We start from the raw sequence: 19,532 nt of genomic DNA, 5'->3' as shown, positions 1-19,532 counted from the left end.
AGTAATATGTTTGTCTTTTGTCAATGTTTTGCAGACTTGCTGAATGCACACTCACAGATAAGTCCTGTGGAATTGTGGCTACTGTTCTACAGTTACCAAACTCCCTGAGAGAGCTGGACCTGAGTAACAATGACCTGGGAGATTCTGGAGCTCAGCTTCTCTCTAACGGACTGTCTAGTTCCCAATGCAAACTGCAGACATTAAGGTGTTGTACATGTATTTATTGTAATGAATTTCCTGATTATTTCTGTAGCCCTTAACTATGATTCATATTGTTACATAAGCATAGTGATAACCAGACTTCGCTAATGATGCAGACTTTAACAGTATATCTTTTTGTCTGCTTCCCTTCACATACGATTCTAACTCAATTTCCACCTGTAAAGTCTCTCACAAATCGATTTTAAGTTCAGTTGAAATGATATTTAAAAAACACCACAAACATTTTTTATATGAAATATTTAGGAAATAAACTCATAACTACAGTTAGGCTAATAATAATCATGACAACATAACAGTGGAGTAACTGTTCACATCACATTTTCTAGTAAATGTACCAGTGAACATCTCAGCCTGCCTACATCACTGTACTGGTGCATGATCTATAGAAATCTGTGCCACAAATATAACTAATCCTTTTAACTGATTACATTTCTGTCGCCAGAAATGTTTTTGTCAAATTTAATGAATTGCTTCTCAACGTCCTTTAGTGGCCTATTCTTTGTGTGCGCTTAAAATATACTCCAATGTTTGTGCACAGTCCTGGCTCTGAAAATGTCAAACACACATAGTGGATCTGATTGGAAGTTTATCTTAGCTATCAACAAGATTTCACCAGCATTGTGGACGCTTCCTTTAATTTTCACTGCAGAAAGGGAATTAATTGGGTTATTTGGGGGCGACAGAGGTTCAGGAGGCTGAGGAGTCGTTTAGTAATCGGAAGGTTGCTAATTCAAGTTCCCACTCCTCCTTACCAAGTGTGGAAGTGTCCTTGAGCAAGAGAACTGAAAAAAATCGAGCAGCTCCTGATGTGCAGGTTGGCACCTTAGAAAGTAGCCTCTGCCATCAGTGTGTGAATGGGTAGATGTCTGTTCTATGAGCAGAAGAGCGCTATATAAATGCAGTTTCCTTGTACGTCACTTTGGATAAAAGCGTCTGCTAAATGACTAAATGCAACTGTAAATGTAAATGTATTTAGGCCTTCAGACATTTACCTCTTCGTTCAAACGGGTACTTCCCACCAAGTTCCGCCTATTTTGCACTGTTTCATTTCATTTCATTACTTGAATATCTATGGTTCTACACATTGCATTATAACCACAAATTAAAGAAGACACTTGGGCCATCAACTGCAATTAGTTAAAGTGTTTTATGAAGTCATTTTAGGGTACATTTTCCGAGCAGCAAAAGTAAGGATTTGTCAGAAAAAAACATAAACGCCTTTTAAATTTTTTTTGTTTCAGTATAGAACTGGGTTTTGAATGCCATAGGAAACCAACATTTACATTTCCTGATGCAACAACATATTGACGGTGTGTGTAAAGAATTTGAAGCAGATAGACAAAAGTGTTACACATCAGTTTCCATATGGTGTCTTTAGACGTCTCCAAGTGTCTCATAACCTCTCCAAAATCACCAATACAAAAGCAAATACCTGTCACTGTATGTTAAGCATTCATACTTTTTTCTTGACTTCTGTACTACAGCAAACCATTTGAATTAATTTCAGTGTAATATATTGTATTTTCTTGTGAGAATATATATGAAGGTCTATAGCCTCTCCAAAATATACCCAACAACATATCCAAATCCATTTAGATCCATATTAGATCCATATCATCATGTCTGTATGTATGTATGTATCATGACATAGCCTGTCTTTATGTCTACATTGGAGCCTCTGAAGAAACACTCGGTAATTGGAGAGAAATAGCAAGTTGTGCCTCCAGCAGGGACATTTCTGAAATGAAAAAAAAAATGTTACTCATGTCAACACCTACAAATACCTAGGAGTTCATCCGGACAATAAACTGGACTGGTCCTCACTGGACCTCAGTCTGCCCTATCATCCATCCCATCTCATCATACCCACCCACGGTCCACCCTTGTAATGGTTATATTAGCCCTTTGCACAGACTTTATCCCTCACTTTTGTCTGCCTTTTGCAATCAAGTTTTAAATGATTGTTTAGTAAGTCTCATTTTGTGTATTTATGTTTTGTAAGTTTCACTACTATTTGTGAGCTGTATAAGCTACTGGATGTCATAAATTTCCCTTGGGATAAATAAAGTAGCCATTTATCTATTTATCTCATAACCCAGCACAAATACCATGTAGCTAATGTTAGCAGTTCAGCTAGCGACCAGGCATTGCAGTAGGTAGGCAAGCTAATATTGTGGAAACATACCAAAATTCATGCTAATAGTATTGTGCGTGTGTGAAACCATACATACAGACATGTCATGTTGAGGACACAACAAAGCAGAAATAGCATGTAGCCAGAGATGGGCAAAAATACATCAAAATGTATTTTGATACAAAATACAAAATAATATTCCCCTCAAATTCCGCTCAAATAAATGTATTAAAATAAAATACAAAATACTGGTGCCAGAAAATGTAACAAAATACAATACATGTATTTTGTATTTAAAATATAGGAAATACTTTTTCTGGATTTTCCGTTTTCTCACAGTTTGGTATAGCAGAGCATTCAGGTTTGGGCTATATAATGTACACAAAGCTCTGGTGAACCCCACAAAAAGGAAGAACAGTCACAGAATGTCAGTGTAACTAAGCAAAGCTATCAAAACACAACAACTTGATTGATTATGTATATATATATATATTTTTGCAGGCAGCAGCTCTGTGACTAATGTTTTCACAAAACAGGGCTCTCAATGCAATCTCTATGGCTTCCAGGAGGGCTCGCCCAACCGTGCTTTCGTAATACGTAATTGCGTATAAGGACGTCATACGTCTTTGATCAAGTCACAGGCCGTGTCTATTACCGCGCACTTGCACACTTCAAACACTGACTTTCAGTGCTTAGGGCATTCACACTGACAGAACCAGCAGAATTCAGAGCACTGAAAGTACCCGGATGGCGCACTGCAAACGGTCAAAAAATGCAGTGTGAAACGATGGACACTACTCGCCCTAAACGGGCGCCATCTTGGCTACTTAGCGGAAGAGGAGGAGCCCTTTCGGCAGCTTTTCAGTTTGGAAAGTTGGCTGACTGACGCTTCGCAAATCACTTCAACCATTATTGCTGGTTACAATAACGGTGTTATCTAGTACAGTGTCTATTTCTCTGTAACTTTTGAAAAATCTAAGCGAGAAAACGCTTGAATGTACATTTACATACAAAACACGGCTGTCAGCAGAGTTTGGTCCGCCATCTTTGTTTAAAATTTCCCAGTTGGCCGGAGGAAGCTGGCGCACAGATTTATGGGTAAAAGGCTCGCACATTTGTGTCCATCAGTGTTCCATTTGAGACAACACTAATCAGCGAGGGAACGCACTACAGATATAAGTGCTTATGGTGCACTACGCATTGTATTGCAGTGTACTTCGTAAAGTGTGCGGTAATAGACACGGCCACATTCTGTCAAGATGGCTAACATTCAGTACAACAACTCGATTCGCTCTTTGAAAGAACCTCCTTTAAGACGGCGTATTAATGAAGATAAATTGACAAGGATCAAGACAGCTACCTAAGTTTTCGAACACAGCCCTGTTTTCTAAAAAAAATTGATTTATGGAGTCAAAGAGAGATATCTGGGGCGATTTCCATTTTGCCCCAAAAGGGGGGGGGGGGGGGGGCATTTGAAGCACCACTTTTGCCTGACTGTTGCCTGATTCGACAATGACATTCAGAGGCATATCAGACGGTCTAGTGGTAGAATCTGACAGAAAAAAAATCTCCTACTGCCTAAACACTGGAAAAAGTATTTTGAGTATTTTAAATACAAAATTACTCTACTCTAAAGTATTTTGTTATAAATTACGTTAGATTTTTTATCGGCCCTATCAAATACAAATTACAAAATACTCAAAGTGATTGAAATACGTATTTCAAATACAAGTAATTGAAATACTGCCCATCTCTGCATGTAGCTAATGTTAGCAGCTCAGCTAGCTTGCTAACATTCTTGCTACCTCGCTAGGCACCTCTAGGTAGGCCAGCACACACAATGGCCAGGACGGACAAGGGCAGAGTGGCACGGCACAGTGTCTCCGGCTCACTACTCAAACATACCAAAATACATGCTAATAGCAGAAAAAATATCATGTAGCTAACGTTAACGAGTTTGCTAGCAGGCTTGCTAATTCGCCAGACAACTAAATAGGCAAGCCAATATTGTTGAAACATACCAAAATGCATACTAATAGTATTATGCTTGTCTGAAACCATAAATGCAGATACAGATACTTACATGTCATGTCTAGGACACAATCCAGCCATTCTTTGTAGCTTATAGCCATAGCTGTCCATCTGATATAACCATCTCCATAGCCATCTGAATAGTGTCAGTCATCACTGTCAAAGATCATATCCATAACTTATTTCTTAATTTTTGAAGCTAAAGGAGTCACGAAACAAAACTCTTTTGATCCTTTTGACCTGTGTGGTCAAAAAATTGTGTCGTTGGGTTGAATGCGCACAGGCTGTGCATGGGAAGCACCACAGGGGATCTCCGGTTATGCGTGAACCAATGACACCTCCAAATTACTCAAAGACAGGCAATGGGTGGGTACACCATTGTAAACCTGACAATGAGTACTATTGGATAAAATAGGTGTCAATCAGTTTCTAGTGACTGGATTGGAGAAACAGACATTTTCTAAGAGTTCATCTGTTACCGGGAGTGGTTGGTTTGTGGGCACTAGACATGAAAGTTACGGTAGAACAAGTGTCACTACCCGATCCAAGTCACTACCCGATCAAAGTCGCGCATGCTCAGACACAAACGGTTTATGGCATAAGGCTCAACATATCCAAGTCGCGCATGCTCAGACCAAAACGGTTTACAGCATAAGGCTCAACATCAACATATGTGGCTCGTCTTAACGCATAATGTGGGTATATTTAACGTTACATTTAATAATAACAGTTTGCCTTAACGCATAATGTGCGTAAACTGTCACGTTTCGGTGAAACTGCTGTCACTCCACTGGAACAGCTCTGTTGTCTGTGACAGAGGCCCTAAAAACAGCTAGAGCAGCAGCTCAATCCTCGGTTCTCATCCTGTTTGACTTATCAGCCGCTTCTGTCTATACTGTCAAGTATGGGCATTTCTGGCAAGGCACACTCTCGGTTTGAATCTTACCTCACTGGGTGCTCGTTCATCGTGTCATGGCAAGGTCAGCTGTCTGTACCTCACCACAGGGGTGCCCCAAGGCTTGGTGTTAGGACCACTTCTCTTTGCCATCTACACCACCTCATTGGGCCGAATCATCCGCTCGCATGGTTTTTTATATCACTGCTATGCAGATGATACCCAACTGTATCTGTCTTTCCCTCCTGACGACACCACTGTCTCGGCGCAAATCTCGGATTGTCTCTCTGATATATCCACATGGATGAAGGATCACCATCTTCAACTTAATCTAAAACGGAACTGTTGGTCTTTCCAGCCAAACAGGCCATACATCGCAACATCAATATCAAAATTGCACTTGCTCTTATCTCTTGCTCCTTCCAAAGCAGCAAGAAATATAGGTGTCATTATTAGGGACGCTTTAAAAAAAAAAAGGTGGCATGTTCAAATATTATTTAGCACAGTGGTTCTCAAACTCTTGTATATCAAGGACCCCTAAACTGCCACAAATTAGACAAGGGCAAGTAGATCCCTATTTGATAAGATTCTTTTCCAGGCTCCCCATCTGATGAGATTTTTGAGTTTAGATGTTTTATTACAAAAATTGTATGAAACCCATTACAAAATCAGTGATACATTATGTTACTTATGGTTGGAATTACAGTCAAAACTAATAATTTTTTTCTTTGTTGGGACCCCCTGGCACCCCATAAAGGAAAAGGATCCCTAGGCTATGGGTCTCTGGACCCCACTTTGAGAGTTTGTTGACCTATTCTTTTGTTTGTTTTTGATTATTTAAAACAGATTCAGAGAATATTATATAAAAGAAAATGTATGTAAACAAACCCGTTTGAACTCTTTTTTTTTTTTTTTCTTTCCTTGCCCTAAAATAATCGATAAGAGAATTGATAAGAGAATTGATAAGGAATCGAATTGAAAAGGAGAAATCGGAATAGAATCGGAATCATTAAAATCAATTCTCATCCCTAGTCATTATTGATGACCAACTAACATTCACTGACCACATTGCCTCGGTCTCAAAATCAGGCCATACCTAACCCAGTATGGTACCCACCACAAATCTTGGTGATTTTCCGCCTTGACTACTGCAACGCCCTCCTAACGGGCCTGTCTACATGTCTGGTGAAACCACTACAGATGATCCAGAATGCGGTGACGCGTCTGGTGTTTAACAATACGAAGAGGGCACACGTCGCCCCATTACTCATCGAGCTCCACTGGCTGAAGGTAGCTGCTCGCGTTAAATTCAAGTCACTTATGCTTGCTTACAGTGATTGCTGGTTCTGCTCCCACCTACTTAAATGCTCTTGTAAGGGCAAATGTTACCCCCAGGATGCTGCGCTCGTCTAATGAGTGTCGTTAAGCACTGCTGTCTGTGCAAGTACGACAATGTAGAGTATTCTCATTTGAGGTTCCACGTTGGTGGAATGAGCTGCCTTGCACTACCAGAGCAGGGTCATCCCCCTCTATTTTTAAGAAGCTCTTGAAGACCCAACTCTTCGGTGAGCACCTCCCTTCCTAACTTGCAATTCTACTAGTACCTAACTTGCACTTACAGTAGTTCCATTCCTGCACTTTTGTTATTTCTTATGTAAAATAGTATTTATTGTTACACTAGGTCTCTAGGTATTGCTCGTAGCTTGACTGTTCTCTCCCTTGTACGTCACTTTGGATAAAAGCGTCTGCTAAATGACTAAATGTAATTTAAATGTGTAAATGTGACGGTCCACTGCAAACTGCACACAGTGAGGTTGGTGTTGGGCATTTCTCATAGTTTTATAGCATTTCCTGATTCGTTATAAGAACCATGACAGCATAACAGTAGAACGGGAACTGTTCATCACTTTTTATTGCACAAGTGAGCGTGGAGACACCATCTAAGTTTGTTGCTCAGAGAATGGCTTACTTGACAATAAGAAGGTGCTGGCATATACACCAGTATGGTCGAATACAGGGGAGTGGTGACACTACCTCTTGGGGAAGGAGTTAAAATGCATACAGGAGAACCTGACTCCTCACAAAATTATGTAAGTCACTTCAGTTCATCTGTGGCACAACAGCAAAACAGCAATATTCAGTCTTATCATATCTATGTCAGTTGAATAATTACTTTGGTTTTCAGATTTTGTGACTGAAGTATTCAATAATGGGCCACAATTCACTTAAAAAAACTAAATATGAATGCCAAATGTTTCATGACTCGTTCTAATCTAATTTTGAATATGAATTAGTTTTTATTTTTACAAATCTATGTATACAAATGTCCATGTAATTCACATGATACATTAGGTATATTGTTTAAAATAATTTCCTATCATCTCAAGGCCGCCCTTGAAGCTCCTCGAGTCCCCCCTGTTGAGAACCACTAGAGCATTTCCTTTGAAAGCATCAGTCATAGTTAAAAGTGGTTCTGTAGTTAATTCAGATTTCAATCAGGTGTTTTATTATTTTTGATACAAATCTTTTTTTCGGTAATGACTGCCTTTAAAGGCACTGTACAATGAAGTAATTTAGGTACTGAAGAGATATTTTGCTGATAAGGAGCTTTTTCAGTTTAACTTGGTGATGAAGTAGTGTGTATTATTTCACTGGATACCTCCATCTCTGTCTCCATTTTAGACCAGTCCCTGAATAGTTTTTAGATTATATCAAATTTTACAACTCTCTCTCTATCTCTCTCTCTCTCTTTCTCTTAGGCTCTCTGATTGTCTCATCTCAGAAAAGGGTTGTATTTGTCTGGCTTCAGCTCTTTCTTCAAACCCCTCCCACCTAAAAGAGCTGGATCTGAGCTACAATCATCCCGGAGAATCAGGACTGAACCTGTTCTCTGACAGATTGGAGGATCCTGTCTGTGCACTCGAAATTCTTAAGTAAGTGGAGAATGAAATCCCAATGTTTTACTTTTCTGCATTATTCGTGTGAGATCAAATCAGTTTCTTCAAACCTAGTGTAGTGGTGTATTTTCAAAGATGTATTTAAATAGCTACTTTATCAACTTAGATGTAGGTCACTTCTGGCACACATACACATACAGCGTCCAATATTGCAAATATGAATTTAAACTGTCCCTTCTGCAAACTGGTCCAGAGGAATGAAGCAAGAATTAGAGGTCAGGCAGGGAATGTGGCAGGCAGGTAAGTGGACTCCAAAGGAATCCAGAAGTCCAAAGCAATTATACTGTAGCAAAGGGATCAGTCAATGAATAGGCAGTTGATGAAGGTAAAAACTAGTAAAATCTAGGCAAGAAATTAGCAAAAAAGGCGTAAAGAACTATATTTACTCTACATCTTCCTGATTCCTTTGTTCCTTTGTCCTTGTTTCTCTGGTGTCAAAGGTCAAGGTCCATCTTAACCTGACTGCCTTCCTTCACATAATCAAACTAAGACCACCAGTGCAAAATACAACAGCATAAAATGCAATAAAATATTCACCAGTGCTCCTATAGCCATTTTAATTACTGATTTATCAGATATAACATTCCTCTTATAGTAATACATATTCATCTTTCCTTTAATTATCATTAAGGTAATCTAGTAACTATTAACTATTCAAATGAAAAAAATGTCAGATCTTATCTGTTTTAGAATATTATTTGTGTGACCATGTGTTTCTTTTACAGAACTGACCATGCTTCAGTAAGCAGAGCTCGACCACGTTTGCTGAGATGTAAGTCTTTATGGATGTGTGTGTGTCTGTGTGTGTCAGGGTCACAGCAATTAATGAGCCCAAGGTTTTAATTTCCAATATCAGATTAAGATTAAGATGTTTACAAAGCATTTTTAACACTCCTCAGAGGACAGTAAGGGGTGGGGATGCATCCAAATGCATTTTTTGGGAAAGCAAAGATAATGCAATGTAAATAGATTACTTCTACCCAAAATTGTTCATTGGTGTAAAAAAGTCAGCTCTATGACTTCACATCAGTGCATCAACTATGAGCTCCTATGTTTCTTCAGATCAATTCAAATCATCACTGTCACGGACTTCAGACGACTCAGACGTGAATAGATAGAGTTCATTGAAAACAGCCAGTACAGGGGGAAACAGGGGAAATAACGGGGAGAACACAAAAGAGAAACTGGTAAATAACGCTCAGAAGATAAAGTCCATAAGCAAAGCTCAGTAGTTAATGTCCAATAAAACACATAGCTCAGGAGGTTTTAAATTTAATGGGGAAAAAATAGGGAAAACAAGGCATGGGAACACTGGAACACGGGAGCTAGGGAGGGGACGCGGAGAATTAGAATGACCTGTAAGTCGGGGAGGAAGACAGGAACGATTGCAGGAGTTGAAGAGTCTGGAGCTTAAATCTTCTGGAGTTTAGTCCTTTCAAAATGAGGCCAGACAGAGAAGTGAGTTTATATATAGTGGAGAGAGTGACAGGTGCAGATAATCAGGCAATGGGAAGGTGAGTTGAATCAGGAGGGGGCGTGGTAGGAGCAGGGCTCATTGCTGGCGTGACAATCATATACCACAAGATAAAAATGCCCATTCTGTTTGCAACATATGACATTGTTTTCACTAACTAGTCTATTCATTTATTACACATTATTGAAAAGAGTTTGCTATATTCTATAATCGCTGACCGATTCAGTGTTACAGTGCCCTCCACAATTATTGGCACCCCTAGTGAATATGAGCAAAACAGGCTATAAAAAAATATGTCTTTGCTGTTTATCCTCTTGGTCTTTCACTCAAAATATTCAAAAAAATCTTACCTTTTCATCATCGCCTACTACCCCTTCTGGGGCTTAGGCCGCAAACAAGAGTTCTACAAGCATCTCGGTCCTGAGCTAACATCTCAAGCTGTCCCCAAGTGTAGCCCATTTTCTTGGCGTCTGCCTCCCAGTCTCTACGCCAGGTGTTTCGCGGCCGACCTCTCTTTCTTTTCCCTTGGGGATTCCACTTGAGGGACTGTCTTGTGGTGTTTGTGGCTGGTTTACGGAGAGTATGGCCTATCCATCGCCAACGTCGTTGGAGGATCTCTTCGTCCGCTGGCTTTTGGCTGGTACGTTCCCACAGTTCTTTGTTACTGATGGTGTTAGGCCAGTGGATCTGGAGGATTCGTCGCAGACAGGTATTGATGAATGACTGGATTTTGTTTGTCGTATTCACTGTAGTCCTCCATGTCTCAGCTCCGTAGAGTAGGACTGACTTCACATTGCTGTTAAAGATCTTGATCTTTGTTGTGATGGCCAGGTCTTTTGCCCTCCAGATGTTTTTTAGTTGGAGGTATGCAACTCTGGCCTTGCCAATCCTGACTCTCACATCTGCATCTGTTCCACCCTGCTTGTTGACAATGCTGCCAAGGTAGGTGAACTCCTCAACCTCCTCCAGAGCTTCGCCTTCCAGCATGATGGGTGCAGTGTTGTCAGAGTTGACTCTCATGACTTTGCTCTTCCCTCTGTGGATGTTAAGACCGAGGCGAGCAGAGTTGGTTGCGATGGTGCTGGTCTTTTCCTGCATCTGCTGCTGGGTATGAGAGAGAAGGGCCAGGTCATCTGCAAAGTCCAGGTCATCGAGCTGCGCCCACATTGTCCACTGTATGCCATTTTTTCTTTCTGCTGTGGATTGCTTTGTTACCCAATCCATTACTAGCAGGAACAAGAATGGCGATAGTAAGCACCCCTGCCTCACTCCTATTTGTACACAGAAAGCACCGGTAGGTTTTCCCTCGTGGATCACTCTGCAGGTCATTCCCTCATAGGTGTTTCTGATAATGTTAGTTAATTTCTCTGGCACTCCGTAGTGCCTGAGAAGCTTCCAGAGGGTCTTCCTGTCCACACTATCGAAAGCCTTCTCGTAGTCAATGAAGTTCATTAATAGCGGTGAATTCCACTCTAGTGACTGTTCCAGGATGATGCGCAGCGTAGCAATCTGGTCTATACACGATCTGTCTTTGCGGAAGCCAGCTTGCTGTTCTCTAAGCTGGGGGTCAATCACATCCTTCATCCTGTCCAGTAAGATCCTGTAGAAGACCTTTCCTGGGATGGAGAGTAGCATGATCCCCCTATAGTTTCCACAGTTGCTCAGGTCCCCTTTCTTTGGCATCTTAACAAGATAGCCCTCCTTCCATTCGCATGGGATGTTTTCCTCTTCCCACATCTTCTTGAAGAGAGGGTGGAGCATCTCTCCCATGGTCTCTGCATCCGTCTTCAGAGCCTCAGCTGGAATGCTATCTGGTCCTGTGGCCTTGCCGTTTCTAAGCTTTTTAATTGCTTTCCTGATCTCCTCCCTTCTTGGTGCACTGAGGTCTATTGGCAGGTCCCTGTCTGCTTTTTGGATGTGTGGTGGGTCTTGTGGGGCTGGTTTGTTAAGTAGTTCCTCGAAATGTTCCATCCATCTTTTCTTCTGTCCTTCCTCCCCAATTATTGGCTTTCCCTCTTTGTCCTTTACCGGTTTTTGAGGTTTACTGGTCTTTCCTGCCAGCTTTTTGGTGGTGTCATACAGGTCTTTCAGATTCCCATGTCTAGCTGCTTCTTCTGCTTCTAATGCAAGGGCCTCTATGTAGTTCCTCTTGTCTGTCTTCAAGCTTTTTTTCACGTTCTTATTTGCTTCCCTGTACTCTGTTTGTGCCTTCACTTTCTCTGCTCTTGTACGACTGCTGTTTAGAGCTGCCTTCTTTTCTTTCCTCTCCTTCACCTTCTTTATTGACTCTGCTGATATCCAAGCCTTGTGGTTATCTTTCTGTGGTCCCAGTGCTACATTGCAGGTTGTGATTACGGCTTCCTTTACTACCTTCCACATCCCATCTATGTTTCTTTCCTCACCTTCTTCATCTAGCTCTTGCAGGGCATGGAACTTGTTCTTTAGTTCGATCTCGAATTTCTCTGCTGCTGCTGGATCTCTTAATAGTGCTGTGTTGAATTTCTTTCTCTGGTTCTTCTCACCTGTCCAGTTTCTCCTCAACCTCAATTGGACTTTGGCAACGAGAAGATGGTGGTCTGATGCTACGTCAGCTCCTCTTCTGGCTCGTACATCTAGGAGGGACCTCCTAAACTTCTTTGTGACACATACATGGTCTATTTGGTTCTCAGTGGAGAGGTCTGGTGATACCCATGTGGCTTTGTGTACTCGCCTGTGGGGGAAGACACTTCCTCCGATGACAAGGTTGTTATTTGCACATAGTTCTGCGAATCTCTCTCCATTTTCGTTCATCTCTCCTAGACCATGCTGCCCCATTATCCTCTCATAGCCTCTGTTGTTACTTCCAATTTTTGCATTGATGTCTCCCATTAAGATGGTAATGTCTCTTCTTGAGTATCTCTGGATGATGGTCTGTATTCTGCTATAGAATTCATCCTTGCTCTCTTCGTCACTTTCGTTGGTTGGGGCATAGCACTGAATGATGTTCATGTTTATTCTTTCCTTCTTTGTTTTGAATGTTGCTGCTATTGCTCTCGAGCCATGTGCCTCCCATCCCATGAGTGCTCTCTGAGCAGCCTTGGACAGCATCAAAGCGACTCCCTGGGTGTGGTGTGCGTTGTCCTTCTCATGGCCTGAGTACAGCAGCAGCTCTCCTGTGACAAGCCTCTTCTGTCCAGAACCCGTCCATCTTGATTCACTAATTCCGAGTATGGCAAGGTTGTACTTCTTCATCTCGGTGGCAACTTGTGCAGTCTTTCCAGCTTCGAACATGGTCCTTACGTTCCATGTACCGATGGTGGTTGTAACAGCGGTTGAAAGGATGATTTTCGGCAGAGTGGCTTCCAGGTGCTTCTGGCTTTCACCACCCTGCATCATAAATCCTTCTGACGAAGGTCCATCTTCTCTCCGGGGCAGGATATCTTGGTTTACTCTTGTTTGCGTATCTGTAACAGGTATTGTTTTATGGGGTGGGGTTGTTAGCCCCACGCCCAACCCCCAACCTGGAGGTCCAGGTGTTGCCTTTAGTCGGACCTCTACCCTAAAACCTGCCCGGCTTGGTAAGACCTGCCAGGGGTATAACCCCCGCCGGTATAGCCTCCAGGGTCATGGAAGTACACAAGCCTCCCCACCACGGCAAGGTAACAACACAGAGAGAAGCTAACAACACAGAGGGAAGCTTACCTTTTCACTGAAGTAAAACTATTGACAGAAAAAAAACTGTTGAAATTAAATAAATATTTTTCCCCAAAACATGTGTGCCACAATTATATGAAAATTTCACTTATAAAGTGAATGCATTTGTAACAATAATGAAGCAGTAGTTATTGGCACATTAAATAAAATATATAATGACATATATACAGTGGGGAAAATAAGTATTTGAACCCCTGCCGATTTTGCAAGTTTGGCCACTTGCAAAGAAATGTGTGATCTATAATTGTAATGGTAGGTGTATTTTAACAGTGAGAAATAGAATATCAACAAACAAATCCAGAAAATTGCATTTTATAACATTTATGACTCTTGTTGTATTTGATGCAAAAAATAAGGCTCCCTTTGCCAGTTATAAATTATAGTAGCTGATTAATAGATGATGATTTGTTTCACACTTTACAATAAGGCTCCCTTTGCCAGTTATAAATGATAGTTACTGATTAATAGATGATGATTTGTTTCACACTTTACAATAAAGCTCCCTTTTGCCAGTTATACATGTTAGTAGCTGATTCATAGATGATGATGTGTTTCACACTTTACAATAAGGCTCCCTTTGCCAGTTATAAATGATAGTAACTGATTAATAGACGATGATTTGTTTCACACTTTACAATAAGGCTCCCTTTTGCCAGTTATACATGTTAGTAACTCATAAGATTAATGAGTAGTAAGCAGTAACTTGATCTTGGATGGATGGATGGATACTTTATTAATCCCGAGGGAAATTTTAGGCCATCCAGTATATCCAACATACACAAATCACATACACATAGGGAGAACACGTTCAAAAGGAGTGGGGTAGTAACCAGTACCGTAACGGAAACACGAGAGCCCCCCCCCCCCACATATAGGCAAGATACCAAAACTCAAGCTCCCTATTTGCCATGGGCGCGCTGGTCTGTGACCTTCTGACCTATGTCGTCACGTCACTAGGCTACCTAACAAAGAAAGCACAATTAAATATATTTTTCTTTATTTCTATATCAACTCTGGAAACACAGACAAGACAATAAGGACATAGTGTGCATCCCATGTAATTCAAATTGAAAAAAAAAAAAACGTTTTTGTTTTACATTTTTTTGTGGGGGGGGCACGCGAGCCCCCCCCCCCATGCGAGGCCCCCCCACGGTGCGGGGGTAATCTCTACGTGCTGGTAGTAACAGATACAAGAATGGTAGGGAGTGTGCAATGGGCTAGTATAGCCAGTTAAGGGATAGACAGTGGGTTGCCAAAATGGGGATCTTACCAAATAGTGAGCCGGCATCGATGTGTTAAGAACTGTTTTATAACTCATTTATAATGGCTTATTAATGACTTACAAAGGGTTTACAACCTAATTGATAACCTATTTATTAACCATTTATAAACCTTTATAAAGGGAACCTTATTGTAAAGTGGTACCGAAAATTCAACTTGGCAGTGGTTACAAATAACTTTGGTTCTGTCGGCTCCGCCGTCTTGAAGAACTAAATAAAAGCCTGTGAGCAACAGACATTTACAATAATACAATAAATAATAAAACTGCGCTAATGCGCGATAAAATAATTGTTGCCGTTAAATAATTGATGAGTTAACACGATTATAATGAGTTAACTTGCCCAGCCCTACTACGAATACTATATACATTTCTGCTAATAGTTTCCCTAAATACTCCACACTGCACATTTAACCAATATTTTGTCTTCTTTACTTTATTATTAGTAGTATTATGATCAATGCATATTATGTTTAAATATTATAATTAAATATTTGCCTATATTTTGTCTTCTTTACTTTTTACAAATAGTAAATACACTGATATGTACAGACAAGCGTTATTTACAATCATCTGTAGTTCATTTGTGTACTGAGTACTATGCACTGAGAGTTTTTTTAATACTCAGTTGATAATATAAGTACTGTACGATGACATCGGCCGACCCTGATTAATGGTGAACTACCACTTTAAAAAAAAAATAATCTGCTGGTTTAGTCCATCATTTTTGCATCAAACCTAATTTGAGTAAATTAAATAAAACATTTCATACAAAACTAGCTGATGGCAGATCAGACGAGATGTTAACTGGAGGCCCAGATCACAGAAAACAATGAACTTTTATACAGTGTTTGTCACACTAACAGTTACACAAAATCTAGTTTTATGTTTGACAAGACTTCCAGTGGAAGAGCTCAAGTCTAAAACTAAGTCTCCAACCCGTGTGTGTGTGTGACTGTTTGTATTGGTGTATTGTGTTTGGAATGTGTAGAAGTGTGTGTGTGTATGTGTTTGTTTGTATTTGTGTGCTGTGTATGTAATGTGCAGAAGTGTGTGTATGTGTTTGTTTGTATTTGTTTGCTGTAATTGGAATGTAAAATAATTTGTGTGTGTGTTTTGGTGTGATGTGTTTGGAATGTACTGTGTGTGTGTGTGTGTGTGTGTGTGTTGGTGTGCTGTGTTTGGAATATGTAGTGGTATTATGTTTGTGTTTGTATGTGTGTGTGTATTTGTGTGCTGTGTTTGTAATGTGTAGTTGTGTGTGTTTGTAACGTGTAATTGTTTGTGTGTATATGTGTGTGTGTTTGTAATGTAGTGTGTGTGTGTGTGTGTGTGTTTGTGACAGTTTGTATATGTGTTTGTATTATGTTTGTAATGTGTAGAAGTGTGTGTGTGTGTACTGGTGTGCTGTGTTTGTAATGTGTAGTTGTGTGTTTGTAATGTAGTGTATTTGTGTATATATGTGAGTGTGTGTGTGTGTGTGTGTGTGTGTGTGTGTGTGTGTGTGTGTGTGTGTGCTGTTTTTGTAATGTTTAGTTGTGTCTGTTTGTGTGTGTTTGTGTTTGTGCGTCTGTCTGTTTGTGTGCATGTTTGGAATGTAGTGTGTTTGTGTATGCCCCTGTCTGTGTGTGTGTGTGTATGTGTGTGTGTGTGTGTGTGTGACTGTGACTGTTTGTATTGATGTATTGTGTTTGGAATGTGTAGAAGTGTGTGTGTGTGTTTGTTTGTATTTGTGTGCTGTCTTTGGAAAGTAAAATTGTTTGTGTGTCTCTGTGTATTGGTGTGTGTGAATGTGTAAATATGTGTGTGCGTGATTGTGTGTATTGGTGAATTGTGTTTGGAGTGTGTAGTAGTGTATGTGTGTGTATTTGGAATGTAATGTGTGCAATGTGTAGTTGTGTGTGCTTGTGTGTGTATTTGTAATGTAGTGTGTTATTGTCTATTGTGTTTGTAATGTGTAGTAGTGTGTGTGTGTGTGTATGTGTGTTTGTAATGTAAAATAATGTGTGTGTGTAGTAGTGTGCTGTGGTTGGAATATGCTGTGCTGTGTGTGTGTGTGTGTGTGTGAGTGTGTGTGTGTGTACTGGTGTGCTGTGTTTGTAATGTAAAATAATGTCTCTGTGTGTGTGTGTATGTGTGTGTGTGTTGGTGTGCTGTGTTTGGAAAAAGTAGTTTGCATTATTTTTGTGTTTGTATGTGTGTGTGTATTTCTGTGCTGTGTTTGTAACGTGTAGTTGTGTGTGTGTGTGGGTTTGTAATATAGTGTGTGTATTGTAAGAGTATTTTTCTCTTGCGTGTTGTTTTAGAGAGGAACCACCATACGAAGCAATTTGTTGTAACAAGATAAGTTTTACTGGTAGATACTGACACAATACAACTTGCTTAACAGACAATCGAGTACAGTCAAGTAAGCTGGAGAATGCATTCTGACCAGATACAGGCAATGTTCGAACTTGTAAGGCCTAAGGCCTAACATTCTGGGCCCCTGGGCTGCCCATATATCGATCATGAGATGGTGACATACTGTCTCGTCCACTCTGTACATAGAAATAACACATGATTCTTGTGGAATTTTCCATTTACAGAACTTCTGTATTTCATCTGCTGACACATCTTATCGTCTAAAAGCTTTCCCTTATATGCGCCACAGACTGGCAAATAATGTTTTCTCTAAACTTAGTTTCCACTGCCCTTTCACACAGCCTTCTGTCCCAGTTTTAACTTGCTGTCTCGTCTGTTTTTTTTCCTTTCCCACGTGTAATTAACTTGCTGTCTCTGTCTGATTTTTTCATTTGATACATTTCATTTGATACATTTCATACTTCAAATTTATCTTACAGTATTGATGTCCTGTGGTTGGAATATGTAGTGCTGTGTGTGTGTGTGTTTGTGTGTATGTGTGTGTAATGGTGTGCTATGTTTGTAATGTGTAGTTGTGTGTGCTGGTGTGTGTGTGTGTGTGTGTGTATGTGTGTGTGTGTTTGGAATGTAAAATAATGTGTGTGTGTGTGTGTTTTGGATTGCTGTGTTTGGAATGTACTGTGTGTGTGTGTGTGTGTGTGTGTGTGTGTGTGTGTGTGTGTGTGTGTGTGTGTGTTTGTATGTTTGTGCGTGTGTGTGTGTGCCTGTGTGTGCATGTGTGCGTGTGTGAGTGTGTGTTTTAGTTTGCTGTGTTTGTGATTTTGTGTATTGGTGTATTGTGTTTTGGAATGTGAAGTAGTGTGTGTGTGTGTGTGTGTGTGTGTGTGTGTGTGTGTGTGTGTGTTTGTGTTTAGTATATGTGCTGGTGAGTTGTGTTTTAAATATTTAGTTGTGTTTGGGATGTGAATTTGTGTGCATGTGTATTGGTGTGCTGTGACTGGAATGTGAAATAGAGTGTGTTTGTAATAGTGTGTGAGGGTTTATGTGTGTGTTTGTGTGTGTGTGTGTGTATGTGATTGTGTTAGTCAGCTGCAGCTGGCACTCCCCATATTCTGATGAGGATGTCTCCTCTCTCCTCTCCTCTTGTCTGCAGATGCCTGTGAGCTCACACTGGACCCAAACACAGCAGGCAGGCGTCTCTCTCTCTCTGAGGGGAACAGAAAGGTGACACGTGTGTATAAGATTCTGCCGTATCCTGACCACCCAGAGAGATTTGACTGGTGGTATCAGGTGTTGTGTAGAGAGGGTCTGTCTGGACGCTGCTACTGGGAGGTTGAATGGAGTGGGGATGTGTCTGAGTGGAGTTCGCATGGGGCTACTATATCTGTGGCGTATAAAAGCATCAAGAGGAAAGGGAAGAGCGATGACGACCTGCTGGGACATAATGCCAAGTCCTGGAGTCTGTTCTGCTCTCCTCACAATTACTCTGCCAGACACAATAATGAACCCACTGACATACCTGACCCCTTTTCCAGCTCCAGAAGAGTAGGAGTGTACCTGGACTGGCCAGCTGGCACTCTGTCCTTCTACAGCGTCTCCTCTGACACACTCACCCACCTGCACACATTCCACTCCACATTTACTGAGCCCCTCTATCCTGGGTTTAGGGTTTATTATGACTCCTCATTGTCCCTGTGCCAGATCACATGACCTCCTCATGCTGCAGGAACACAGGAGTCACCCACTCCTATTCATACACATGCGTGATGTTGTGATGCTATGGAATTAGTGATATGTGTATTGTGTTTATACACCACTGCTTTGATGATGCTGTGCAAATACTGATGTTTTATTTTTGTATATTTTGTCAATTTTTTTAATTGAATATGTAGATTATAAGAATTGTTCATTAACAATTTGATGTATTCTGCTCTTCTTGAAAATGATACACTGGTCTAGGGTGTGTGTGTTTGTGTGTGTGTGTGTGTGTTAGGCATAGTTATCGTGTAATGTGTGTGTGTGTGTGTGTGTGTGTTAGGCATAGTTATTGTGTATTATTGTACATCACCAGATAACATTCTGAACTGGGTAAACTTGGCTGGCGTGTGTAGAAGCAGATGGGTGCACACATGTTGTGGTGAGATGGTGAGAAGGAAGCTTTGTCTTCTCCAGCATCCTCAGATGTGTGAGGCCTGTTGTATTTGTGCTGCCTGTATTTAGGGACATCAGTCCCTATCTATTGTAGTGGTTGTGCATATTCAGCTGTTTTGTAAATATAATTTTTTTTTTCAAGTTATATTATCAATCAGTTTGATTCCTTTCTTTCTCTTTGTTTTTGCACATGGATACTCTTAACCCCCTGGTGGTGGGTGAATTAAATGCAAGCCACTGATTTTTTTGGTCTCCATGCTCCTTTTTCCTGAAATACAATGTCTAAATAAATATTTTTAGAGAATGTAACATGGGATAGGCTTTATGGTGAAGGA

At 40.6% G+C, this 19,532-nt stretch overlaps 1 protein-coding gene across 1 annotated transcript in view; it reads left to right on the top strand.

Annotated features, from left to right (window-relative positions):
- LOC116219359 (NACHT, LRR and PYD domains-containing protein 3-like) overlaps positions 1-18,814 on the top strand; it is a 38,480-nt gene extending 19,666 nt beyond the window's left edge. Inside the window, exons 6-10 of the mRNA XM_031562636.2 lie at positions 8,042-8,215; positions 8,965-8,980; positions 10,572-10,821; positions 11,095-11,147; positions 18,208-18,814. Coding sequence (XP_031418496.2) covers positions 8,042-8,215; positions 8,965-8,980; positions 10,572-10,821; positions 11,095-11,147; positions 18,208-18,756 — 1,042 coding nt within the window. The 3' untranslated portion in view covers positions 18,757-18,814. The remainder of the gene's footprint in view (positions 1-8,041; positions 8,216-8,964; positions 8,981-10,571; positions 10,822-11,094; positions 11,148-18,207) is intronic.
- Positions 18,815-19,532: the final 718 nt, after the last annotated feature.

The sequence above is a fragment of the Clupea harengus genome, chromosome 24 (genome assembly GCF_900700415.2).
Source record: "Clupea harengus chromosome 24, Ch_v2.0.2, whole genome shotgun sequence".
NCBI classification, from domain to species: domain Eukaryota; kingdom Metazoa; phylum Chordata; class Actinopteri; order Clupeiformes; family Clupeidae; genus Clupea; species Clupea harengus.
This window is presented reverse-complemented; position numbering and strand designations above follow the sequence as displayed.